General features: G+C 45.6%; 2 protein-coding genes and 1 long non-coding RNA gene across 9 annotated transcripts in view; 1 reads left to right on the top strand and 2 right to left on the bottom strand.

Moving 5' to 3' along the window:
* Nucleotides 1–9,835, bottom strand: part of TRIM69 (tripartite motif containing 69) — an 18,120-nt gene extending 8,285 nt beyond the window's left edge. The window contains exons 1-4 of one of the 7 annotated variants that reach the window (XM_053272490.1): nucleotides 9,434–9,835; nucleotides 5,447–5,988; nucleotides 2,408–2,503; nucleotides 707–940 (exon numbers count right to left, since the gene is read on the bottom strand). In XM_053272490.1, coding sequence (XP_053128465.1) covers nucleotides 707–940; nucleotides 2,408–2,503; nucleotides 5,447–5,941 — 825 coding nt within the window. In that variant the 5' untranslated portion in view covers nucleotides 5,942–5,988; nucleotides 9,434–9,835. Of the gene's footprint in view, nucleotides 1–706; nucleotides 941–2,407; nucleotides 2,504–5,446; nucleotides 5,989–8,461; nucleotides 8,737–8,847; nucleotides 9,065–9,089 lie in introns of those variants that run through there. The other 6 variants (XM_053272491.1, XM_053272488.1, XM_053272487.1 and 3 more) reach the window with 6 other exon arrangements.
* On the top strand, nucleotides 8,922–16,144 carry LOC128334924 (uncharacterized). Its single transcript, XR_008311451.1, has 3 exons — nucleotides 8,922–10,044; nucleotides 10,846–10,911; nucleotides 15,175–16,144. It is a non-coding gene; the product is annotated as an uncharacterized LOC128334924 (long non-coding RNA).
* On the bottom strand, nucleotides 15,608–25,939 carry B2M (beta-2-microglobulin). The gene is made up of 4 exons (XM_053272498.1): nucleotides 25,784–25,939; nucleotides 20,344–20,622; nucleotides 18,772–18,802; nucleotides 15,608–16,538 (listed from the first exon to the last, which is right to left on the bottom strand). Exons 1-3 carry the CDS (start codon nucleotides 25,851–25,853, stop codon nucleotides 18,789–18,791), a joined length of 363 nt encoding a protein of 120 aa, XP_053128473.1. The 5' UTR covers nucleotides 25,854–25,939; the 3' UTR covers nucleotides 15,608–16,538; nucleotides 18,772–18,788.

The raw sequence follows: 25,939 nt of genomic DNA, 5'->3' as shown, positions 1-25,939 counted from the left end.
GGGGACACATGATCCTGGAGCAGGGGTTCAGGGCATGCTTTGCACTCCTTGCCAAGTTTGCCTGGGCTAGATCAGTCCCAAAGAGCTGCTCCCGTGGCAATAGAGGAGAACATCTTGCCATCCTGATGGTGCCCTCATAATCTGCTGCATGAGCCAACTGCCTCACCTTGCATCCTGACTATGATCCTGAGCCTACAGTAAATAACTGTGTGTGAGCCTAAATCACTGGGTGGCTCCCCACCTCCTCATCTGCCTGGGATTCTGACCAGGTGGATGAGCAGGCAGATGATTCTCCTAATTAAAAGTAAAAGTAAAGTTGTGCTGTCAAGTCGGTGTCGAGTTGGTGTCAACTCCTGGTGACCACAGAGCCATGTGGTTTTCTTGGTAGAATACAGGAGGGGTTTACCATTGCCATCTCCCACGCAGTCTGAGATGATGCCTTTCAGCACCTTCCTATATCGCTGCTGCCCGACATAGATGTTTCCCATAGTCTGAGGAACATGCCCGTGGGGATTCATTCAAACTGGCAACCTCTGGCTTGCTAGTCAAGTCATTTCCCCGCTGCGCCATTAGGTGGCTACTCTCCTAATTAACCTCTTCCTTATTTCTAGGGGGTGTTTCCTAACAACAAGAATGCACTGGTTGCATCTCAATGCCCGCAACAATATTTCACACAATGTTTGACTGTTAGGTCTGAACTCCTTACTTTCAGGAAGCCAGCAGAATTCTCCTGGTACAGTCGAGATTGAATGAACACCAGGGTGTCCTTAGCGCTCCGCGTTTGGTCTTGGAGTTTGTTTAGATTGGCCTCCATTTCTTGGAGGAGGATTTCAGCCTCTTCTTTTAGCTGCTTGATTAATGCTTTCTCCTTGCTATGAAGAAGCTGGTGCATTTTTAAGAATTCCAAAGCAATGTGGTACTGAAGTTGCAATTTGTTTTCCTGGAAATGCACATTTGAACATTTGTTAGACCAAGAATATACTTTGGCATGAAAGTAAAGAGCACTTCAGTAATGATACTAGCCTTGTTTTATGTTTGATCTCTGTCAATCTATTATTTGCCTTGTCATGGTTATAATATGGCAAAAATTGCATGGAAGGGATAGCATTGTTCTAGACCAGAGGCGGGCAGGTTTCAGGCTTATGGGATTTCCTTTCTCTTTTAATGGAAGACGGGGGTCTACCAACTGGAGCCAGAAGCAAAATGGTGGCTCAGGGGCAGAGTCAACTAGCTAATGCATCCCGTATAACTAATATTTATATACCGCTTTTCAACAAAAGTTCCCTAAGCAGTTTACATTGATACAAATAAATAAATAAATAAAATCCCATGAGCCATACACTGGGATAATAGGCATATGCAAGTCTTAGAGGCTGTTCTCGCAACTCTAATCAGGGTTGGAAGAACACTCAGCCAGGGTAGGAAAGCTGTGTGCACTCCCAGTTGGTGGTCATTGTGGTGTTTTTGGTTAATCTGTTCCTTGATCCAGGCCAGCATTTGAGTGGGGCTAACAAACAACCAGAAGGAAGAGCCCAGAAAAGCAGTCTGCACTGGCCTCTCTGAACAGAATATCTATTTTATTAGACTATTAATATTCCTGATTCTGCTCCACTTCCTTGTCCCTGCATATCACAGTTCTTTCCCTTGGATGGATTATACAGTCATGTGTTTGCAAAGATCAATGTAGGAGGAGGGGAGAGTGATTGTGTGGAGCCTAGGAGCGGACAGCTCATGGGTCCCACAAGGGTGGCAAAAAGGACAGCTTTTTGCCCACCCTTGATAAAATGCTGAGGACAGAATGTGGGTTGGAAACAGAATGTGGAATCGACATCTGAATTCCTACAGTCTAGGAATACTAACTCTAAATTAAATCAAACTCTAAAGCTGACCATCAAATCTGCTTAAAGGCAGCTTATTAATACTCATATTGTGTTACCACTGCTAATTTGGTAAAGAGGCACCTTTTAATGTGGTGATTCTCTTTATTTAGCAGGGGGAGAGTCTGGCCCAATCCACCCCCAGCGCAGTACTTCCAGACAGTGACTGTTGCTGGTGTCTATCTTATGTTTCTTTTTAGATTGTGAGGCCTTTGAGGACAGGGATCCTTTTTGTTTATCTTATTTATTTGTTATTTCTCTGTGTGAACCGCCCTGAGCCATTTTTGGAAGGGCGGTATAGAAATCGAATAAATAAATAAATAAATAAATAAATATTGTGCCGCGAGGAATTTGGAGGATGAAAAAGAAGCTATTAGGCAGAGTGCCAATCATGCAGAGGTCTTTTTTTTTAGCAGTTGTACTTGCTATTGTTAATTGATTGGGAGTCAAAAACAGTTGCAGATCTACTGCTAATCTATCAGAGTGAGAACTACCAGTTGAGTGAGATCTTCTGGATTAATGGTACCCACTTTATGACTAGAAATCTGATCTTCCTGGGAAGTCTTCAACACCTCAAGGTTCACAAGGATGGACCTAAGCTGTATTCTTAGCATGATCAGCTTTTCCTGTGGATAGAAAGTTGCAAACGTTACTCTTTGACAGGTAGTTAGGTATCCAGGAAAGATTATTATTCAACATCAGCCATATTTAAAAGCTGTATAAAACATTTATAAAGTAGATCATCTCAGTCCATACTCTTTGCTAGTACTATGAACACATGGATCTGTAAAAATATATGTAAATATATTGTTAAACATTGGAGTAGAGCCACAGTTTGAAGTAATGGTATAGATTAATCAGAAGGATGGTTTTCAAGTGGTGAGAACTTTTGTTGATAAGCTGTAGAATAATAATAATAATAATAATAATAATAATAATAATAATAATAATCCAAAAGACCTTGAAGAGCACCTCAACACCATAGGGGCTACAGAAATCACCATCAGCCAGTTACAAAAAGCAGCTTTACTGGGAACAGCCTATATTCTGCGATGATATCTATAACAATTGACAATAAAATTCTGGCATCCCAGGTCCTTGGGAAGGACTCGATGTCTGGATAAAACAAACCAGTCAATAACACCTGTCTGACTGTGTAAACAAGAAATAATAATAATAATAATAATAATATTGCCTCACACATGGACACTAAAATGTTTAGAAATAATTGGTGTCAGCAAAAAAAATTCAGATATTTATTAAAAAGCAATGAGCATGTGGAGCATGTTAACAATCAATGGTGAGACACTTGGACAGGTTAACATTAGAAGAGGTATTTTCCAAGGGGACTCACTATCCCCTCTGTTGTTTGTAAACGCCATGACTCCACTTTCGCAAATACTAAACAAAACAGGCCTCGGATACCAAACATCTAAAACATCAAGTAAAATAAACCATCTGCTGTACATGGACGATCTGAAGTTGGATGGAAAGTCCCAGTCAGAAATCGAATCACTGCTAAACACTGTCTGTATATTCAGTAGTGATATAGCAATGGAGTTTGGACTACACAAATGTGCTGCATTAATAATGAACAGAGGAAAAATAACAAAAACAGAAGGAATAGAACTGCCCAGTGGAAGCAACATCAAGAACCTGGAAGAGAAAGAACATTACAAATACTTGGGCATTCTCCAGGCTGATAACATCGCACACACTGAAGTTAAAAGAAAAATTGGAAGTGAATACATCAGGAGAGTTAGAAAAATCCTCAAGTCCAAACTCAATGGCGGGAACACCATACACGCCATAAACACCTGGGCTATACCTGTTATCAGATACACTGCAGGAATAATAGACTGGACCCAGGTGGAGCTAGAGACGCTAGATCGTAAGACCAGGAAAATCATGACCATCAATCATGCTCTGCACCCCCGCAGTGATGTAGATAGGCTATACCTCCCTCACAGCTCAGGTGGAAGAGGAATGCTGCAAGTCCATCAAACAGTAGAGGAGGAAAAAAGAGGCCTTGAAGAATATATCAAGGACATTGAAGAAGATGCACTTCAGATGGTCAATAATGCGAAACTATTCAACACCAATGAAAGAAAGCAGGCCTACAAGAAAGAACAAGTCAAGAACCAAGCAGAAAAATGGAACATCTGGGGGCCCAGCATTGAGGATCCCTGTATTAAAACATTAAATGAACATAAAACCTTTAAAATGTGATCAAACTGGCACTGACATGGAAAGGGAAATGTGTTGCTCCTCAGCATTGATGGCATGGGTACTATCCACTGTGTGCTCAATGGCACTGCTCATGATATTCGTGCAACCACATCCCACCACCGCAGTCACTTTTGCATTTGACACACATTGGGTGGGTGGGTGGTCATATTTCCCCAATTAGAATGAAAGTGAAAGTGATTCAGGGACTTGCCCTCAGTAAACCTGCTGCCTTGGATTCCATGCAATAGTTAACAACAGTGTCATTTTTCAGTGATAAAACATAACAGACGATCAAACTTTGAGAGTGCTCTCTCTACTTGCCTCATTTTGAAGGGGGGCTTCTTAGGTGGGTTTGCCACTGTGGTACCGCTGGGACCGACCTGCTCTCCTCTGTGTTAAAGGGGCTGTGGAAGCCCTCAGTTTTAAAGGGATTGTGCTGCAACTCGGATGCTGAATCGTGTTTCTGCACATCCCTATCTTTTCCCCACTTTCGCCTTTATTTTTCAACCAATTATGTGAAACTTGGAATTTAGTCATTTGGGGAGTATTCCGAGGCCCCTCATAACATAGGCCCTAAGCTGTAGCTTAATTAGCTTGTGCCTAAATCTGACACTGCTCTCCATTATTTAAAGAAGCCTCATTCGCAGGCATGGAGGGAGTCCAGCAGCCGCCTGAGTACAGCTCGCCGCTGTGGCCGCCCTAGCCATGCCATGCCCTAGCCTACATCATGTCAGTGTCTGGCGTCAGACGCAGGGGGCGTGGTTTGCTTGCAAACGGGGCCGCACACCCCGATCACTCCGGCTGCACTGCAAACATGGTGCTGGCCGGATTTTACTCACAATTGAGGGGAGTGGCCCTGTTTGCCAGCATACCACGCCCAACGTCTGACGTTGGGGTCGTGGCTGGGGCGCGAGGCACGGCCTCTGAAGGGTGGCGGCCCATTTTATTCGGACCCCCCAGAATAAGCTGCAGAAGCTAGTGCAGCCAGGTAGGTAGGAGATTCATTAATTAATTACTTTAAGTTTGTTTGTTTATTTACAATATTTCTACCCCGTCACTCCAGTACACTTGTGCTTGGGGAGGTTTACATACAATATTGAACAATAATTTGTTTTTTGTTTTTTAAGTAAAAGTTTAAAGACCAGGCTAAAACCATATTTAACCATTACAAATTTAACAATTTTCAAATTAAGTTATAAATAAAAAGCTAGAAACTAAGAAACCTCCTAGATATAAGCAGTGGATAAACTATTTAAAAGCCTCTCTAAAATTCCCTTAAGAACGTTCTTTGCTCCCACATTTCCCCCCAGACTAGACGTTCTAATCACTCCTGCAGTTACCGTATAAATCTGCACAGCATCTGGGATGAGAAGAAACTGGGTGCTTTGATCTTTGGGATCCTGAGCTTCTCGGCAGCTGAAGCACGCTAATTTCCCACTTTTCTTCCAATAGAGGGTATATGGCTCACTATGTTCGATGCAGTTCTGTGGGATGTTCCCCACAGAATAGGCCTTGATCTTCTCTGCCAGTTTCTCCAGAGTTTTGTTTCCTATGTACTTCCCCCCTGGAACCTTTGAGTGGCATTCGGGGCAGAAAACTCCTTTCTTGGCCCAGATGTTCTCTAAACAAAGTTTACAGAAGTTATGGCCACAGGGCAGAATCACTGGCTCCTTAAACAGTTCAAGGCACAGAAAGCAGGATAGGTCCTTGGCGAAATCTTCCGCGTGCAGCTCCCACGAAGTGTTAGAAGAGCTGGCAACTACAGGACTTGCTCCCGTTTCATTGGCAGACAGGAAAGAGGAAGTGGAAGGGTTTCTGCTGGTAGAGGAGGACATGATCCCGGAAAGAAAGGCCCTAAAGCCACTGTCAAGATAGGACCATCCTGTCAGGAGAAAAGAGAGGAGAATGAGATCTCCATTCTTGCCCTAAGGTACTGATGTCAGCTGTACATCTAAAAGTCCGGTGGTGGTAGCTACATGAGGCTGTCACTCAGTGGCAGAGCATCTACTTTGCATGCAGAAGGACCCAGGTTCAATCCCTGGCAGCATCTCCAGGTAGGACTGGGAAAGACTCCTGCCTGAAACCCTGGAGAGCCACTACCAGTCACTACAGACCAGGGGTTGTAAAATTTGGGTCCCCAGATGTTGTTGGGCTACAACACCCATCACCCGCAGCCTTCAGCCATTATGGTAGGGAATTATGGGAATTGTAGTCCAACAATTAGGGTCCCAAGCAGGGGCGGAGCCACCATTGGGCCAACAGGTTCAAAGAACCCAGGCCACTGACCAATCAGGGCCCCCCGCGTCTGACGTCAGACGCAGGGAGGCTAGTTTAGCTCCTGAGCGGGGGCCGCGCAGCCCCTTCAGTAGCTAAACGAAGGCTGGCGCTGCGTTCGCAGCACCAGCCAGGAGTGGCTCTTCCCTGGAAAAGCCGCTCTGGGCTGTGCTGCGAAAGCAGCAGCAGCCTTCGTTTAACTGAGTCTTTCTCTCGGCCGAACGGAGCCTCCAGGCTCCATTCGGCCAGACCACGCCCCCGCGTCTGACATCAGATGTGGGGGCGTGGCTAGCCCCAGCATCTGATGTCAGGCGTGGGGGCAGGGTCAGCGGGGCTGCACGCCGGTGGCCATGCACAGGCCGCCAGCGATCCCGCAACGCCCCTGGACCCAAGTTTTAGAACCCTTGATAGACTATACCAAATTCTCATAGTGAATCCACCCGCATCCCAATCCTTAATACATGTAAAACAAAGTGTGCCGTCCAGTTGGTGTCGACTCCTGGCGACCACAGGGCCCTGTAGTTGTCTTTGGTAGAATACAGGAGGGGTTTCCCATTGCCATCTCCCATGCAGTATGAGATGATGCCTTTCAAGCATCTTCCTAGAGTGTTGCTGCCTGATATAGGAGTTTCCCATAGTCTGAGAAATATACCAGTGGGGATTCGAACTGGCAGCCTCTGGCTTGCTAGTCAAGTCATTTCATTTACAGGGCAGTAAATCCCTTGGATTCCACTGGAACACTGTATAGTACAATACTATGCATGTTCACTTAGAAGCAGGCCAGACTGACTTCAGTGCAGCTTACTCCCAACTAAGACCCACAAGAACGCAGCTTTAGAGCTAGTTCTCATGGAGGTGGGAAACCTTTGTTGAGATTGTACCACTCCAAATTGCAGACTGGCTTGCCTGAGTTAATGATCCTCCACTTAAAAATAAAACAAAAATCCCTGCCGATAGAACACTAGCATGTCAAGGAGAAAGTTGGGCTATACCCCCTTCCCCTTAAGAGCCTCCTTTCGACTGAGTCTGGCTATTGGTCTGTCTAGCTCAGTATTGTCTACATAGACATAGACAGGCCGCAGCTCTCCCAAGTTTCAGACATGCCTTAGCCAGAGGTGTTGTGGAAGGGGGACACCCAGGGACGGAGCACTGGTACTTCTTGGCTTCTTGGCTGTTGACATGGGCATGGCCATGGGGGCTGTCATGGAGAGCGGCTGCACTTTTGAATTTGCAACTACATCACTAGCCTTCGCCTATCCCAGGGCTGAGCAACTTTGGCTCTCCAGCTGTGGTTGGAGGACAACTCCCATCATCCTCAGTCATAGTAGGGATATGACATACTTGGGAGTTGTAGTCCATATAGGGACATAAGAAGCTGCCTTAGTCAGTCCCCATTTTCTTACATGTAAGAAGGAATGGCGCTCCTAAGATGACACTTACGGTTTCTACAAAGGCTTGCATTAAAAGTAGCTGGCACAATGCGCAAGGGGAACAGGTCCGGAAGACATCGGCAGTGGCACTGCTGTGTACATGGGAGCAGCGGGGCCCCTATTCCAACCAGCAGTTGCTCCAGCTGCATCCCCGCAGCTTCTCCTATTATGGCGAATGGTACAGGGACACGGGCAAATGGCGCAGGGATGCCATTTGTATAACCGCTGGTCAGGACAGTGGCGCCACTGTTTCTGTGTACACTGCTGTGGTGGCACTGATATCTATTGACCCCAGTTACCCTTGCATATCATGTCAGCCAATAGTAATAATAATGGTTGACATCCCTACTAATGATGCATGTGTGTAAGGGGGGAAACTTTAGTGGCCCTGCTGCGGAAGGGTTGCATGGGGGGAGGAGTTCATCAATGGCCCAGAATATGTGGGTAGCTTCGTATCCCCCCACCCCGCATCCACATATCTTTAGTGAAGATGTCAGGTGATGATGATGATGATGATGATGATGATGATGATGATGATAAATGTAAATAATAAAATCTGCTGCCCAATTAACCAGGGGCACCTTTAAGTCAACCCAAAAATAATAATCAACTAGCCCAACCAATAATTTGCTAAATAACTTAAAAGAGCACCTTCTCCATCATGAACCCTGTCGCCTATTAAGATCATTTGTAGAGGTCTGGGTTACAGTTGTCACCGGTGGCGACAAAGCCGTTGGGTGGGGACTCAGGACCAGGCCTTCTCTGTGGCTGCCCCAGGGCTTTGGAATATGCTCCTTGTCAAAATAAGAGCATCTCCTTCTCTGTTTGCTTTTCGGAAGACCCTCAAGACACACCTGTATTCTCAGGCATTTAACTGAAATTAATTTTAAACGTGAGATTGCGTTCACTTTTTATTCTGTGAAATTGTTTTAACTGTTTAATATTGGCTGTGTTTTAAACTGTGTACACCGCCTAGAGATGCACATATCGGGCAGAATATGAATATGATAAATAAATAATAAATATTGCAGCCCTACCTAGAACACGTGGCCTGACATGAGAACAAGTTCACATATGTGCCCTTGAAACTGAAGCCCTGCAACCTTCTGGGCAATGTCACCCTAGGATACTACTGCTGTTGTTTCATCACTGTTTAATGTCCAGAGTGTGCGCAGTGAGTGTTGTACAAAACACAGAAATGTCCTCGCCCCTCCCCACAAGGCTTACAGTTTACAGGAGACCACTGGGAATCCAGTATTCCATGCTCCAAGGGACTCACCCGTGTCACCAGGACTGACCTTATACCTTTTCACATCCTGAAGTTAATCAGCTCCACCCTCCTGTGCTGGAGCTCATGTTTAAAATGGCACATAGGAAACGGAGGCATTTGCTCCATCTGGAAATAGTCGACAGAAGCAACCGCTTCATGGAGCTTCATAGTGACACTGGCTCCTGCTTCTTGCTGCCCATCCTCTTCCAGGATATCCTAATCCTAACTTTCCTAGGCCATCTCTTACTGACTGACCTATTTCCCAGGAATAGTGTTTTCAAGTTAGCCTCAGTATCTCTGCCAGGATACGTCATTAAATGGCTGTAGAGTCCTGGCTGATAACTGCCACTCACCAACTGTTTTCCTCTTCTAGAAGCTTCCGTTTGGGTTCCTGGGGAATTGTTTGCTCCTGACGGCAGTGATGAGGCTCTCAACGTGTGTTCAAAATTAGCTCTAATCCAAAAAGCCATCCTTTATTCTTTTCTCAGCATTGTCTTTCTCTTAGACTCAGCTATTGTAGAGAGAGGGTTTTTTAAAAAATACCCAGTGTAGCCACAGACAGAGGCACTCTTGCCCCTGGACTTCGGGGCTGAGGTCCAGGGCCTCCACAGCCCCTGGGGGCCCCCAAATCTTCCTTAATCTGTCCTGGGTGGTGTGGTCGTCTGGCCGAGCATGATGATGCTTAATTTGCATGGGAGGGGGGCCTCCAAAGGCCTTTAAGTCTAGGCTCCAAAATTACCTAGGTGCACCTCTGGCCACAAATTGAATGATCATCAGGAAGTTTCAAGTTCCAGTTCTTTCTCAGCTGTGAAGTGCAGGGGCGTAACTATAATAGGGCAAGGGGAGACAGTTGTCTGGAGGCCCACTGCCTTGGGGCCCCCCCAGAAGCAAGTCACATGACCGACTCCCCCAGCTGTGCACCCGCCCGGGCTTCCTTCAGTTGTATTCATCCTCCGAAACTGATGTGAGTGTTAAGACCTGGAGCTACCAGAACAGCATGTCTTTCTCTAGTACCATTAAATGACTTGCATCATCCACAATTCACAAAACCTTTTTAAAAATAATTTAGGATGATGTTAATTTAGGATGGCACATATATATATAAATTTTACTATGCTTTTTTCTACCACTATTCAGCCTCATTTAAGATTTCTTTACATGAGCTGAGCTTCAGTGAGGGGCTGCCATTTTAAAATATTGTCTCTGGGCCCACTCCGACTTTGCTATGCCCCTGGTGAATTATTACTCAGCTCTATTTCCTGTCTATACTAAAAGCTAGTATGACTTGTCCCCTTAGCTAAGCAGGGTCCGCCCTGGTTGCATATGAATGGGAGACTTGATGTGTGAGCACTGAAAGATATTCCGCTTAAGGGATGGAGCAGCTCTGGGAAGAGCAGAAGGTTCCAGTTTTCCTTTCTGGCAGCATCTCCAAAATAGGGCTGAGAGAGATTCCTGCCTGCAACCTTGGAGAAGCCGCTGTCAATCTGTGTAGACAATACTGAGCTAGATGGACCTATGGTCTGACTCAGAATATGGCTGCTTCCTATTTTCCTATGTGCCCTACAGAAAGCCGTAATTATAGGAGATTCTGTTTCTTTTCCTCCTTCTAAAAAAAATTATTCATCTTTTGTTATAATTTAGGTTTTGTTTCTTTCATTACATGTTCAGTATGCTGCATTTCAGTGCTTTGGGCAAGAAAGAATAGAATATAGACATTACAATAAATTATATACCACCTTTATTTCTTGTTCTTCTTCACACACAGTATTTCAAGACACAACAACATTTGGAGTCCAACCCCTCTTCTGTCTGGTACTGTTCTATTATTCAGGTAAGTACCTCTTTTTTAAAGGTTTTTTGGCTATTGACATATAAAGGATAGGTCTTGCATTTTCAGCCAGACTGTGTCCTTCCACACAGTCAACAGTCTGGGAGTGCGACAAACATATGTTTGAAATAATCTGCATTGGATCTACTATATCAGTGAGAACCGGAATATCAATTTTCTCTGAATCAATCACAATTTAAGAGAACGTCTTCTTAATTATGAGCCCATTGAGGTCGTCTGGAGAGGTCCGTCTCCAGTTGCCGCCAGCTAACCTGGTGGCCACACAGGGGCGGGCCTTCTCGGTTGCTGCCCCAAGATTGTGGAATGCACTCCCTACTGAAATACGATCCTCCCCATATCTGACAATTTTCAAGAAGCATTTGAAAACCCACCTCTTCACCCAAGCTTTTTCAGCTTTTTAAATTGTTTAGGTTTTAATCTGTGTTTGCTTTTAAATTGTTTTAAGTTTTTGTGCATGTTTTAAACTTGTTTTTATGTTATTGTTAACCGCCCAGAGTCAGAAGTTTGGGGCAGTGTACAAATCTGATAAATAAATAAATAAATTTGAGCACTAATGTGGAGCGCAGGACTGGATTGAGGCTAATGCCCTTTTTCATTGATGCTTCCCTGTTAGGGATTCTAGTTCTTTATTCCACTAATGTCTAATTGTTTGTGTATCTAACTTATTTTGTTCTCGTAACCTTTTATATAGAAAACTGATGAATTTGGAAATTAATAGCAAGTTGTTCAGGCAGGTCCAATAATATTTTCTTCTGGCTAAACTTGCATAGAAATGGGCTGCACCTGAGTTCATGCAATATTTTCTACTTTCAGATTATCATATTTGTCTAGTGCAGGAGTGTTGGTAAATTACCTTGCAGTGCACATCGTAGCGGTTGTGTGGATATCTATTTATAACTGTGATTCTTAGTGAGTGTGCCAGGTCAGACTAGTGTTTCATGAGACGGCCTGAAGCATATCTAAGTTAATCCACTACTCTGCTCCCAGGAAAGGACCTTTACTAAGGCCTGTCACATGACCGGGTGGGTGGGGGGCGGGGAAGGCTGGGTCCAATTCACCTTCCCCCCAGATGATGGAGTAAATGTTGTTGGGAGTGTGGACCCGTGCTCCCAGACAATCCGCACTGCACCAAGTAGCGAGGATCTCCAGAGGCCAGGACAGTGCATCCCGGCCTCTGGATATCCCTCAGTGCGTCACACAATTAGTGCAGTGCACTGGGGGATTACCCTGGAAAATGGGTGCTCTAGGCACCCATCTCTGTGTCTCGGGCAAGCCTGTTTCTTGCCGTCTCAGGCAAGCAGCCCGAGCAGACGCATGATCCCGGCATCTGGATAAAGGGCATACTCGCACCTTTAAACTGCCGGGCTACGGAGCTGGGTCTGGTGGCACGGCAATGACATCCAGAGGCGCACCTAGGTAATTTCGGAGCCTGGACCTAAAGGCCTTTGGAGCCCCTGCTCCCAGCTGGAGCCCCCACCCCGCTACAAGTTAAGCATCATCACCTAAAGGCCTTTGGAGGCCCGCCCCCAAGGCTAACATATTCCCACCCCACATATTTATTTCTCCACTCCCCCCACTGTCTCTAAAGTACTCGGCACAGGTCACAATCACACTCAGATGCCCAGCGCAGCACGGGCCAGCAGCGACCACACTATCCAGGACACACTAAAGAGGATTTGGGGGGCCCCAGGGCATATGGAGGCCCTGGACTTCAGCCCTGAAGTCTAGGGGTAAGAGCGCCACTGGTGACATCATCCTGAGCGAAGAAGCAAGGATGTGCCTAGACTGCTTGATTGCAGCCGATACATTTATTGCAAAGAAAGATTGCCGCTCAATGGTAGAGCATCTGCTTTGTGTGCAGAAGGTCCCAGGTTCAATCCCAGGCATCTCTAAGTAGGGCAGGGAAAGACTCCTGCCTGCAACCTTGGAGAGCTGCTGCCAGCCAGTAGAGAGAATATGAAGCGAGACAGACTAGTAATGGTCCGACAGTGGCTTCCTATTGCCTGGGCACCAGTGCTCAAAAAGCACAATCTCATCCCTGAGCCCTGACTGACCGGGCAAAGGGGAGGTAGGCTATTGGGAAGCAATATTAACTGGCTTATCCTGCAGCTAAAAGGATGCTTGTCCATCATTCTGGGGTGTGTGTATATTTCTTTTAAAGAATGAAGCATGTCTAATCTTAATCCATAAAAAGAGCACCACTGGGTTTATCGAATGTTTGGGAAACAGTTATTAGTTAATTCTGGCCGTATCCAGTGTTCTCTCTAAATTTTTTCATCTGCATGCAGAATGAATTTTGTTCTGGGTGGCAGTATCAAGGCAGTGTGTGTGCACGTGCATTCAGAATGGGGCCTTCCTGATTCAACCTGAGTGGAATCTAAAATTAACTGACTGGACATCAAAAAATGTGTGAGTGCGTGCACATGCGCACCCCTTATAGGGAACATTGGTCGTATCAGAGTTGCTTACCAACAAAAATATTCCTACCAACACACGTCAGTTCCTTTGATTACAATGGGTTCTGTAACTTTGTGGCAACTTATGGGTGGAAATGTTGCCTCACATTGCCACATGTGCTCTGTTGTGAATTTGCTTTTGCTGGACTTTGTTCTGGTTTAGACTTTACCCAAGGAGAAGCAACAGGAAAGCACCGGACTATAAAAGACACACTATAATGTAAAAGACTTTTATTTGCAGCAAAATTCCCCATCTTTCTCTCATGTTCGTGTTTTCCCCCCAAGGTTATTTTCCTTTTGCAACTCTTTTCACAAAAAAACCAAACCCACTTCTTTCAGTTACTCTCTTTGTGTCCGACAATTAAAAACTAGTCTTCTATCACCTTTGAATGTTTTCCTCTTGTTGTCGGTTTTTTGTTTTGGTTTGGTTTTTTTGCTACGATGCAGTTTCCTGTTTCTAGTTTGATCCTACCCAGCCATCTGCAGTCTGAAAAAACACAACCGATCTCACCACTAGGTTTGCAATCAGTCTGGGTGCTGTGAACTGCCTGAGAGATACACAAAGAGTTTCTAAAAACCACAGAGTGACTCAGAAACGTCTAACACATGGGGCGTAGCATCCGTTGGACAAGCAGGGACAAATGTCCCTGGGCCCAGGGGGCCCCCAAGCAGACCAACCTGCCGTGCTGTGCCCCTGCCCCTGCCCCGCCACCACTTCTTATCTTTGATCCCCATGCGGTGGCAGGCGCTGTGGCTGGGCCACACCTCTCCAGCCAGCAAGCATGCCTCTCTCTCTCTCTGGCCGGCTGAACTGTGCGCCTGCGCAGTTTGACTATGGAAATCGCATGTCCATTACTTTGGTGAGAGAGAGGTCCGGCACAGCCACAGCACCCGCCACCATCACGGGGGCAAGAATAAGAAGGGCAGGGGCAGTGGGGAGATGTTTGTTGCCCCACTCTTTGTGTCTGATGTGGCTTGGGGGCATGGCTTGAACCGCATGCATGATAGTAGGGGGCCCCTACAAAGATTTTGCCCCTGGGGGTCTCTCTATGCCTCTGGACTAACCGTTGCATTGTGGCATACATCTGTTAGTGCTGAAGGTGCCCCAAGACTTTTTGAGATTGGGAGCCCTTTGGGGACAGGAATCCACCTTTATTTATTATCAGTGTAAATTGCTTTGGGGACTTTTGTTGAGAAGCGGTATATAAATATTCATCTTATTCAGGGGTGTAGTGGAGGGAGGGTGCGCAGGGATCAGAGCTGGTACTGCTCAGCTTCTCTGGCTGTTTGAGTGGGCATTTCCATGGGGGCTCTCGTGCAGAGTGCCTGCAATTACTTCACTGGTCGTATCTGTACTACCTCATTCTGAAGCTGGGGATGGAATCTGGGCAGGGCGTGTTCATCCTACTTAACTGGGGCGTGACAAGCAAGCTCCCTGCCTCCAACCAGGTGTGCAGGGCATGCTGGTGAGACCCCCGGAGCCAGGAGGTGGCTTTTTGCCTCCCCCCCCCCCGGGTCTCCTCGTGAGTAGTCACAGCACGGACCCGCGGCTACTCACGATTTTAAAAAACGGGGTTTGCGGAGCGCTCGCTCCGTAAACCCGGTTTTAGGGGCGGGCTACAGAAGCGGGCTAGCTGCTTGTAAGCCACTGGGCTTGCCTGCGAGTCCAGTGGTTTACACGAGCAGCAAAAATCAGGCTAGGCTCTCCTAGCCCGATTTTTGCTGCTCATGAGAATAGCTCCAATATGTGCTTTAAATGAATGCATTGTGTTTTTCTCCTTTGTTCCAGTCTCCAACCAGCGTCACCACCTTAGAGCCTCCATCCCATCTCTTTGAAGCCAGTAAGGAACAGGTGGGGATTGAAAAGGTGGAGGTCAAAAGCTTCACTTGCAGGTGCTTTAGAAGGCAGCAGCTGCCTTGCAAGGAGGTTTTTCACACATGGCTCTCTATGCCTTGGGGTATCTGAAGTGCGAATCTGCTTTGCAGCAACCTTTGAACTGGCAACCTTCTGCTTGTTAATCAAGCATTTCCCCACTGCACCACTTAAGGTGACAGGTGGAGAAGTAGCCCACTGCTAACTGAGGAAGGAGGAACACTGGAAGTGGCCTTATACCAAGTCAGAAGCACTAGGGATATACTAACATTCTGTCATCATATGGTCATTTCATTGATTCACCAGTCACAGCCACCACCAAATTAAATCAACTGTTACAAAAAACAAGTTAAAAAGTTAATAAATTTACTTTATTCTTACAAGGAGAATACAAGTTACGTTTCTCATTACAATTTTAAATTTCAGATATCCCCAAAAGGGTGAAGTGCATACAGCTTTTCTGTTTACTCCCCAGTGTCTAAAAAAAAAGAGAGATCCAAACAAGCTTCCAGATTTTAATAAATGTATTTAAGGCAAAAGCAACAGAAGATTACATCATTTTTAAATGTCTGAATTGCAAATCTCTGTATGTGGAAAGAAGCATGGGAGCGCTCACAGATTTACAGTTCAATTCTCAATTTGCTGCCTCTAATGGAAGGCTACGAATTAATACACCTCAACATTTCACACCAAGTGGCCGACATCCTGACTAAAAGTGCACTTGGGCAAGGATGTTGCAAAGGCAATAGGGATGTGCATGGAACCGCGGTGGGGAGGCTTAAAGGCGGTGAGGGTGTCGCTTTAAGAGCGGGGGAGGGTGCACTTACGCCTCCTCCCCGCCGGCGTCATCCGTTTTTGTAATAATTAATCAGAATGACATCCACAATCAATTACAAAAATGGACACTGGTGGGGGAAAGCGGTGGGAAGGGTAAGGGTACCCTCCCCCGCTCTTAAAGATAGACCCCTCCGAAAATCCTCGTTTGCCGCGACATAGCCTTCTTTGCTAGTGCAACTTTGTTCGTTCCACAGGCGCACTGTTAGTCGGGATGTCAGCCAGTACCCCACGGCATCTTGCAACTCCCAGCAGGTATGGTTCTACAAGGTGAATGCCAGCAGGTATCTCAAGGTACCACGCAACTCCCAGCAAGCATGGGTCTTCATACACTTAAAATACTGCCCACTTGAGCTCTTCAATCAATTGTAAGCAGGAACAGCACAGGAAGAATGCTTAAGGATCACATAAGCGGAGATCATCTCAAAGAGCAAAAACCTTCACACCTGGAATTAAACAAACAAAAATTGTTTATTTAGTATATTTTTAATCTATTTCTCTGTGAAATTATATTCAAAGCCACTATACCAAGAAAAGTATACAACTGGGTACAAACTATGGGGGTGGTACAAAGAAGTACCTGCAAGCAGTGTTCCCTCTAACAGGTATTCCCTGATGCTGTTGACTACAGATCCCAGAATCCGCAGCTGCAATGGCTTTTGCTTGGGGATTATGGGAGTTGTAACATCTGGGAATCCCTGTTAGAGGGAACAGTGCCTGCAGGGCACCAAGATGATCAGGGGCTTAGAGCACCTTCCTTATGAGGCAAGGCTACAATACCTGGGGCTTTATAGTTTAGAAAAAAGATAACTATGGGGAGACATGATAGAGGTCTATAAAATCATGCATGGTGTGGAGAAAGTGGATAGGGAGACCAGGAGCATAACTATAATAGGGGAAAGGGAGACAGTTGTCTGGGGGCCCTCTGCCTTGGGGGCACCCCAGAGGCAAGTCACATGACTGACTCCCCCAGCCGCGCACCCGCCCGGGCTTCCTTCAGTTGTATTCATCCTCCCAAATTGATGTGAGTGTTAAGACCTGGAACTACCAGAACAGCATGTTTTTCTCTAGTACCATTAAATGACTTGCATCGTCCACAATTTACAAAACCTTTAAAAAAACAATTTAGGATAATGTTCTATTGTGGCACATAGGTGTTTTTATCTATCTATCTATCTATCTATCTATAACTATGCTTTTTTGTTACCACTATTCAGCCTCATTTAAGGTTTCTTTACTTCATAAGCTGAGCTTCGGGGGGGGGGTTTAAAATCTTGTCTCTGGGCCCACTCCAACCTTGCTATGCCCCTGAGGGAGACATTCTTCTCCCTCACACATAACACTAGAACCAGGAGTCATCCCATGAAACTGATTGCTAGGAAATCTAGGACCAACAAACGGAAGTACATAGGAAGCTGCAATATACTGAGTCAGACCATTGGTCTATCTAGCTCAGTATTGTCTTCACAGACTGCCAGCAGCTTCTCCAAGGTTGCAGGCAGGAATTTCTCTCAGCCCTATCTTGGAGAAGCCAGAGAGGGAACTTGAAACCTTCTGCTCTTCCCAGAGCAGCTCCATCCCCTGAGGGGAATATCTTACAATGCTCACACTTCTAGTCTCCCATTCATATGCAACCAGGGTGGACCCTGCTTAGCTAAGGAGGCAAGTCATGCTTGCTACCACAAGACCAGCTCTCCTCCCTCGAGTACTTTGTCACACAATGCATAATCAACTTGTGGAATTCTCTGCCACAAGATGTGGTGACAGCCAAAAACCTGGATGGCTTTAAGACGGGTTTGGATAACTTCATGGAGGAGAGGTCTATCAACAGCTACTAGTTGGAGGGCCACCTCCAGCCTCAAAGGCAGGATGCCTCTGAGTGCCAGTTGCAGGGGAGCAACAGCAGGAGAGAGGGCATGCCCTCAACTCTTACCTGTAGGCTTTCAGCGGCATCTGATGGGCCACTGTGTGAAACAGGATGCTGGACTACATGGGCTTCCTTGGGCCTGATCCAGCTGGGCTGTTCTTATGTTCAGAGAATGAGTGTGATATTAAAGCCTGGTAATGGGAAACTGGGAGGAAGACATGGAACTGGAACAGGACTCCAGACATACATCATGTCTTCACAAAACTGATTAACTTGACTTTATTAGCCACCATTTGTGTAGATCTCCTCAATAAAAGAAAGGTGGGATACAAGTCTTTTGAGACATGAAATACATCTTGTTAACTACAACTTTAAGGAAGTACAGGTGGACCTCATTATCCTCGGGGTTCCATTCCTGCAGATTACAGCAGATAATGAAATTGCAGATAATGAGTAATCAAGTCTATGAGAACGCAGAGATTCGGTTCCCAGACTAAAGCAAAAGACACCAAAAATACCACAATAGTGGGCCAAATAGTGCCCTACCATGCTCTGCGGGTAAGGCCCCCCAAATGTCCAAAACTATCTCTAAAATCGCAGATTTCCCCCAATTATTTTGCTGAAATGAGCTACAAAATAGCGGCCAGAAGTGACCTCAGCAGTTACTTCTGGCCCTCTAGGAACTGCAGATACATGGGTTTTAATCCTTTCATATCCACAAATATTGAAACTGGGTGTCAATTAGTCATCCATGACTACGCAGAACCAATAGAATCAGCGTATAATGAGGTTCTACTGTATCCATAACTTACCTTTTCTGTCAAACTGGTTAATACTCTTGGTCTGTAAGAGAAGATAACAGAGTTAATATTCCTCAAACACAGATCTCACCCACATGTTGCAATAATGCTACAATTTAGTGCCAAATAGATTCCATGCAATACACATTATTATAATATACATTTCCAATGGTTTTTAATCCCCAAAAGATGGAATAAAATGTTCTTGTCAAACAAAAGTAAATGTTGGAAATACAGGTTGAATAATGCAGTTTTCCTACATATGTGGTAGGCCTGCCTTGAAGTTAAAATAAAAGTGGTTGAGGATTCAGAAAAAATACAAAGAGAATCATAGGACTGGATTTAGCACTGGGTGCCAATATTATCCTGTTGGAGATATCTGAATATTTCAAATAAGCATAAAGTTTTTAAATCTAATCAAATAATGGCATACTATATGATTTTTAAATATATTTGCATATCTATTTATAGAAATGTGGTTATAGTGAAGTATTTAAGGAGATGACATCAATTTATTGAGACGGGGGATTGTCAGTTAGTTTATTTTGCTATATGTTAGTGGCTACAGATTACAAAAGATTACAAAGGACAACGTCACTGAGAGCTGGCATGATGTAGTCGTAAGAGTGTTGGGCTAGGACCAGGAAACCCAAGTTCAAATCCCCGTTCAGCCATAAACCTCACTGGGTGACTTTGAACCAATCATTTCTCTCTCAGCCTAACCTACCTCACAGGGCTGTTGTGATTATTTATTTAAGTTTGGTGAGGAGAAACCACCATGTACAGCACTCTGCACTGCTTAAAGGAAGAGTGGGATATCGATGTAAAAGCAAACCACCTCATTCTTCAGGTTCTGAAATAAGCAGTGGTGTGGGGTGACTGATTTCTGTTACCATTATTTTTTTCTGCAAACACAATTCTGCACCACATCGCTGCAAAACAACAACATGCTCAATCTTATCAGAAGGAACAGGGGTCGCAGCTCTGGCCCGGCTGCATCTCCCTGACAAGGCCCAGCTGCAGTGATGCACACTGCCTATTTAGAGCAGCCTGAAAGCGGGATCTGTGCTGGAAACAACATCCGTGGTGACCAGCCCTACTGTGAGCAACCTTGACCTAGAAATCTGGACCTGTTTGTTATCGTCTGACCCCGTTCCGTGTTTACCCCCGATCCTGTGGAATTCCTGTGTAGACTTCTGGCAACGTTAATGGCTCTCCTTTCCTCCGTTCTCTGGTGTTGACTTCTGGCTACGCCTGACTTGCCATCCCTGACTGCTGGCTCTCCCTTCCGCTCTCTAAGAGTGGTTTTCGCAGCTGCTGGGCAGTCGGCCAAGGCAGGTCATTACAAAGGACAGGAAGAGGTTCCCTTAAAAAGCAGGCAAGGAGCTCCTTTCCTGATTTTTAAGGGGGCCACACCCCACCCTGCCAGAGGGTGCACGAACAGCTGGTGCATATCCCTACATTTTATGCAAACAAAGAAACACGTGATTGGGGAAATTTCCCAGAATGTTCCCCAGAATACCCCCATCACTGGAGAGAAGAAAGGGGAAGAAGACAACAGCAAGCCCAAAGTAGCAAACTCACCCCATTTGACGATTTTGGGTTGCTGTAGGGTGCTGTGCTCCACTTTACACTTGAATTCAGTCTTCCCATCTGGAGTGACTTCAGCATAGGCAAGGCGGTTGAAGGCCCAGTCGCTGCCAAAGGAAAGATCACTCATCTTCATGTTCTCAAGAGGTTGATCATTCTTCAACAGAGTGATGTTGATTTTGGGAGGGTGGAACTTATCTACATAACAATTCACGATATTTGGTTTGCCAATCTCCACTGGATGACGGGAATACACCTGCACCTGGGGAGATCCTGTTGGAATTTGGGCAAGGTAGGAGAAAAAGCATTAGCGACACAGGTAATCATCGTCTGGGCAATTCCATGGGTAACAGAATTGGGCATTTTTCAATGACTGCAGCCATAAGGAGATTTTCAAGTTAATACTATATATACCCACTGGCAAGAGAACATCTACTATAAAGCCATATTTTTACAAAACCCTTAAATATGATAGAAGATGAAGTCGGTCATGGGACTTCATGCCACTGAGATGTGGTGGGGAGAGGCAGGAGCAAACCTGCCTTCCCTGGCAGACGTGGTGGCCATTTTTGTCTCCATCATGCCATGTGCCCACACAAGCGGTGGTGCAGCGGAGACCAAAGCTGGGATCAGGAGGAGGAAGTCCTCCCACATCCCAGAGAGATCCATGCCAGCAAAATGGTGGTGGGTTGTGGGTAAGCCTTCTACCTGGCAGCGATCACCCAGATGACTCCCTGCCAAAGTAGAACGAACCCACGGTTCATTCGACCTGGGGAAAACACTGGGTGGAAGAACAGAGAACAAGAGCAGGAGTCTTCCTCCAGGAACAGTGTTCCCAGTGTTCTCTAGGTGTTCCCAACGACATGAGCTTCCTGAGTTAGATCAGGCAGCTCCTACTGTGAGAATATGGTGTCCAAAACATGCAAGATACATAAATTCACAGTATCAGAAATGATGTCCAAAAATTCTGATTCCATTACTGACATGTTTTGGACATTTCAGACACTATTTATAATATTTAAGGGTTTTATAAAAATATGGTTTACAGGAGGCGATGTTCTTTTGCCGGGGAGTATATATGCCACTTATGCAGGCATATATAAACTATCAACTCGAAAATTTGTTTATGGCTACACTGAAGAAGTAGTAACATGCCTGATTCTGTTACCCTTGGAATTGCCCATCTGCCATGTTTTTATTGTCCACTATGGACCATGGGAAGCTGCATGCTTTCTGCATGTATGCTGTCAACATGTGGCAAAAATATATATGTCTGTCTTCCCACTTACATGGAACCCACCAGCATTTGTGCTGCCTTCTGTGTGCACATTACATGTTGCCATACATACAGTTCCTTGCACAGATATTAGATCCATGTAGCAAGATAATCAGGGTGCAATGGCTCTAATTATATCTCAGAAGATCAGGACTGCCTAAACTGCAACTCAAATGTGAACCTTGATTCACAGGTCCTGCATGACTCTTACCACTGCCTAATCTTTAACCATTACACCCAATTATAAATAATCCTTGTGTTTACACAACACTGTTACTATGAATTATTCTGTGCCAGAAAACAAAAACAAAAAGCTGGTGTGTGTATGTTTTTGTTGGGGTTTTCTTTTCCCTCTTCCTCCACTCTAGTAGGGAAAGTTTTTCTGGTATGCCATCCTCATAATTTGAAATATCTTTCTAATTTATTTGGAAAATCTGCCCTTGAACGTTCCCATGCCAAAGCAGTACAACTGCAGTGATATGAAAATATATAAGGAACAAACAAGAACCCCAACAAGCACCACCATCACTCCTGCAAATCTTAGATGGAAGACAGACTTGCTTGGACAGGAGGGATCAGTCATAAACAGAAGTCAGGTTGAACAGCACACAGCAACCAGGATGGCCAACAGAAAGAGTTAATTTGTGGTTGCCACCTCCACTTACACCTTTCCAGAATAGTCAACATCCCAATCGGTAGATGCTATAGTCCATTTTGGGCAAAAAAGCTTCAAATCAGCATCATTCATGGGAAAATGCAAGGCATAGAACAGCTTTTCACTGTTAACCAACTTACAGCCACTCATGCATTTAGCGGGGAGGCTGTAGCTCTGTGTTAAAGCAACTGCTTTGCATGCAGAAGCTCCCAGGTTTAATTCCAGCTGGGAAAGACTCATGACTGGATTTCTGGAAAGCTGCTGCCAATCAGTGTAGACAATACTGAGCTAGTAAATGGTAGATTCATGTGTACCTCTCCTACACTGTGAAATCCTGCAAATGGTTTTATGGCCAGGTGAACAGTCTTGTATAAGGAGTTCTGATTATGTTAAATTCACTATTGAGTCACACCCCACAAACTGCAAAGCAGGGCTTATTGCCAATACTCCATCCTGGAACAAATGGTTATTTAATGGTGATGTCCGATCACCATTAAATAACCACACCACGTTTATGGGATTAGGGAGCAGGACTTCTGAGTGGGACACTTTAACAGGAGTTCCAGTGTCTCACTATACAAATAATCTTTTTAAAAAAATCTATATTTACTGAAGTTTAGAATGTAAAAGAATATAGTCATAAACATGCATAAAGGGCAGAATTTTATCAAATATTTGTTACACATCATTAATAAATTGTATCTCATGGTTAGAATTTTTGGGGTAACAATATTCTTTCTCTCCGTTTGGCTCCAGGAGTCCACAAACAATTGCCAGTTTTGGCAGCATGTCTATTTTCTGAGTCCTAATGTTCCCAAGATGCTTGTTCTAACCTGTTGTTTAATTGAATTGACACCCTTTGCAAATAATCTTCGCCATCATCAAAAATACAACCCTTCTTCCCCATTCTGGATTCTATGCAATTTAGAAATGGGATGTCTGCACTGAAGGGCCTGCTTCATGTGGAAACAACCAGCGTGGTATAGTGGTTAGAGTGCTGGACGAGGGCCAGGGAGACCCGAGTTCAAATCCCCATTCAGCCATGAGACTTGCTGGGTGACTCTGGGCCAGTCACTTCTCTCTCAGCCTAACCTACTTCACAGGGTTGTTGTGAGGAGAAACTTAACTCTGGGCTCCTTGGAAGAAGAGAGGAATATAAATGTAAAAATAAATAAATAAATAGAATAAAAACCTAGCACAGCTTGAAAATACATCAGGGCAATCTTCTCTGTGCTAGTAGAGGTGCTAGGCCCTTCTATATCCCAGCAAAGGCGGAGGAAAGAAAAATGAAAGTGTAAGCAATGTTTTATCTACACCCTTGAGTCCAAGACACCATTTTCACTCTGCTAGCCACTTTACAGCTGTTGTGGAAATAAAACTGGGTGGAAGTCCATGACTGGTTAGAAAGTCCCTGGAAGCAAGCCAGTGGAGGATGGGAGGAGGTCCAAATGCACCCCCTCCTGGGCAGTGGCCACACCCCCTGCACCTGATGTCAGATGCAGGGGCGTGGCCAGTACAGGGGACAGGGCCAGTTGACCAGGCAAGCTCTGCAGGGGCCAACTGGCCACACACCCTAAATCTGATGTCAGGTGCAGGGGGCATGCCTGGGGGGGGCGCTTTGCGCATGCACTTGACAGTCTCAGGGGGCGAGTTAGCCACTGATAGGACTATGGCCTCCGGCTGCCCAAGCGCTGCCTACATCCCCGATCCCGGCAGCAGCAGGCAGTGCACAGGTGCTGACCTCAAGTGGGGAACAGGGAAATTAGCTGTATCAACTTTCAGCCAGTCGGCACAAGTCACTAACCTTTCCACTCAGCAGAAGCTTTGTGAGTGAAGGGAGGGCAAGCTTCCCCTTCCCCTCCAAAGCAACTGTAGAGGAAAAGTGAAACTGGACTCACAAAACAGCAGAATTGATGGTGCATTTTCTATGCAACCAGTTCCCTTCCTTCAGTGAAGACATTGAGCCCTCCCTTCCCCTTCAAAACAGCCATTGGGGAGGGAAGCAAATTTCCCATAACTCCCCCCACCCCAACACTCTTCCACTTCCCTGAATCTAACCACTGCCAAAGCCACTACGAAGTCCTCCAGCGGCAAAACAGTTTCATGTTTCAATTCTACACTGGGGAGGGGAACCATTGTTAGAAAATGGTCCGGCTTGAAGGACTCTGCTGCCCAAACCAGGCACCTCTACCTCTATAAAGTCTTATAGGACAATAGCACGGGGCAGGGAGACCCACAGACGCACACAAGAAAACTGCTTGGGGGAGAAAGCCTCCCCATGATCCTCCTCTAAATTGCACACACACACACACCCTGGCTTGCCCTTCATAGGAAATCCCAACCAAGGAATTCAAAAGCACGTTTAAAATCATGGCTAGTTTAGCTTTTCCTCCCAGTGATCAAGGACCGCTTGGAAGGGTAGGCAAGAGCCTTCTCAGAAAAGTAGCTGCCCCCTACCTGCCACCCACTTTCTGTTTCAGAAAACTAACATGTAGGAGGCCATGGCTCACCCATCCAAAAATGCACTTTGCCCTCCTCCACCACCCCGCCCGGTCCATCTTCTCTTCTAACCCAATTCTCTTTGTCCAAGCTAGGGAAGTACCCCCTACTTTTCTGTTTTGGAAATTTAACCTGTGGGGTACATCTTGCCCATTCAAAAATGCACTTTGGCCTTTCTATTCCCCCCCACACACACACACACTTTCCCCCCTGGTGGCACCACTGCCTGTGGTCCATCCCCTCTTCCAACCCAACTCTCTTTGTCCAGTCTAGGGATGAGCACCATCCAAGGCTCTAGACTCCCATCTTTGCATGGGTGCCAGAAACGAATTTTCTACACTGTGTACAAAAAAAGGAAGCCACTCGCAACTCATATAACAGGCAGCCATGATGGACTTCTCTGCCACACCTCTGATATAGCTGTGTGTGTTTTTAAACGGTTTCATCTCTTTGGTTTTGGGCCGTGTACCATATTTATTATATCTCACGTTATGCCTTTATAGACCTCAACTCGCCTCTCTATATCGCCTGGACCCGCACCAGTTTGTTACGATCTTCGATCAGATAAACAGAATACAGCTCAGACCCAAATTAAAAGAACCTTAAGAGGAAATATGAGTACAGATATATAAGAATACATATATTTAAGAAGCTATGACACAGGAGTAAAATATGATAAGCTGAAACCACCGAAAAACCTAGAGTATCAGTTTCTAACACACCATGTGCGGAGCTTAACAGCAGCCGCACCAAACCTGGCTTACCTGCCACGAAACATCGGCGTGGACGTCAGAAAGAACCAAGTTTGTGTCAAACTTGCCAGAGTCTTCCTCGCATAGACTTAACAGGGTTACCGCATTTGTCACCACACGGGAGGAGAAATTCTAGGGATCGGCAATCTGGAGAATGCGCCCCTTTAGCAAAGAGTTAGAGCAGCCGGCCAGCAACTCAAAACTGCGCGGGAGAGAGGGGAAAAGGTTCCATGAAGTACAATCAAGACTTACTTGGATTGGCTTCCAGGCAGCTGAAGCACAGGAGCAGCGCCACCACCACGCTCTGCAAAAGAAACGCCATCCTCACAGCCGTGCTTGGCGAAGACTGACCTGCCGAACCCGAGTCCGGGCAAGTCGTAAGGGCGAGTTCCACGCCTACACCCTGGC

This window comes from Hemicordylus capensis, chromosome 10 (assembly GCF_027244095.1).
Source record: "Hemicordylus capensis ecotype Gifberg chromosome 10, rHemCap1.1.pri, whole genome shotgun sequence".
Lineage (NCBI taxonomy): Eukaryota > Metazoa > Chordata > Lepidosauria > Squamata > Cordylidae > Hemicordylus > Hemicordylus capensis.
The sequence above is the reverse complement of the archived record's forward strand: the minus strand, read 5'-3'. Positions and strand labels throughout refer to the sequence as shown.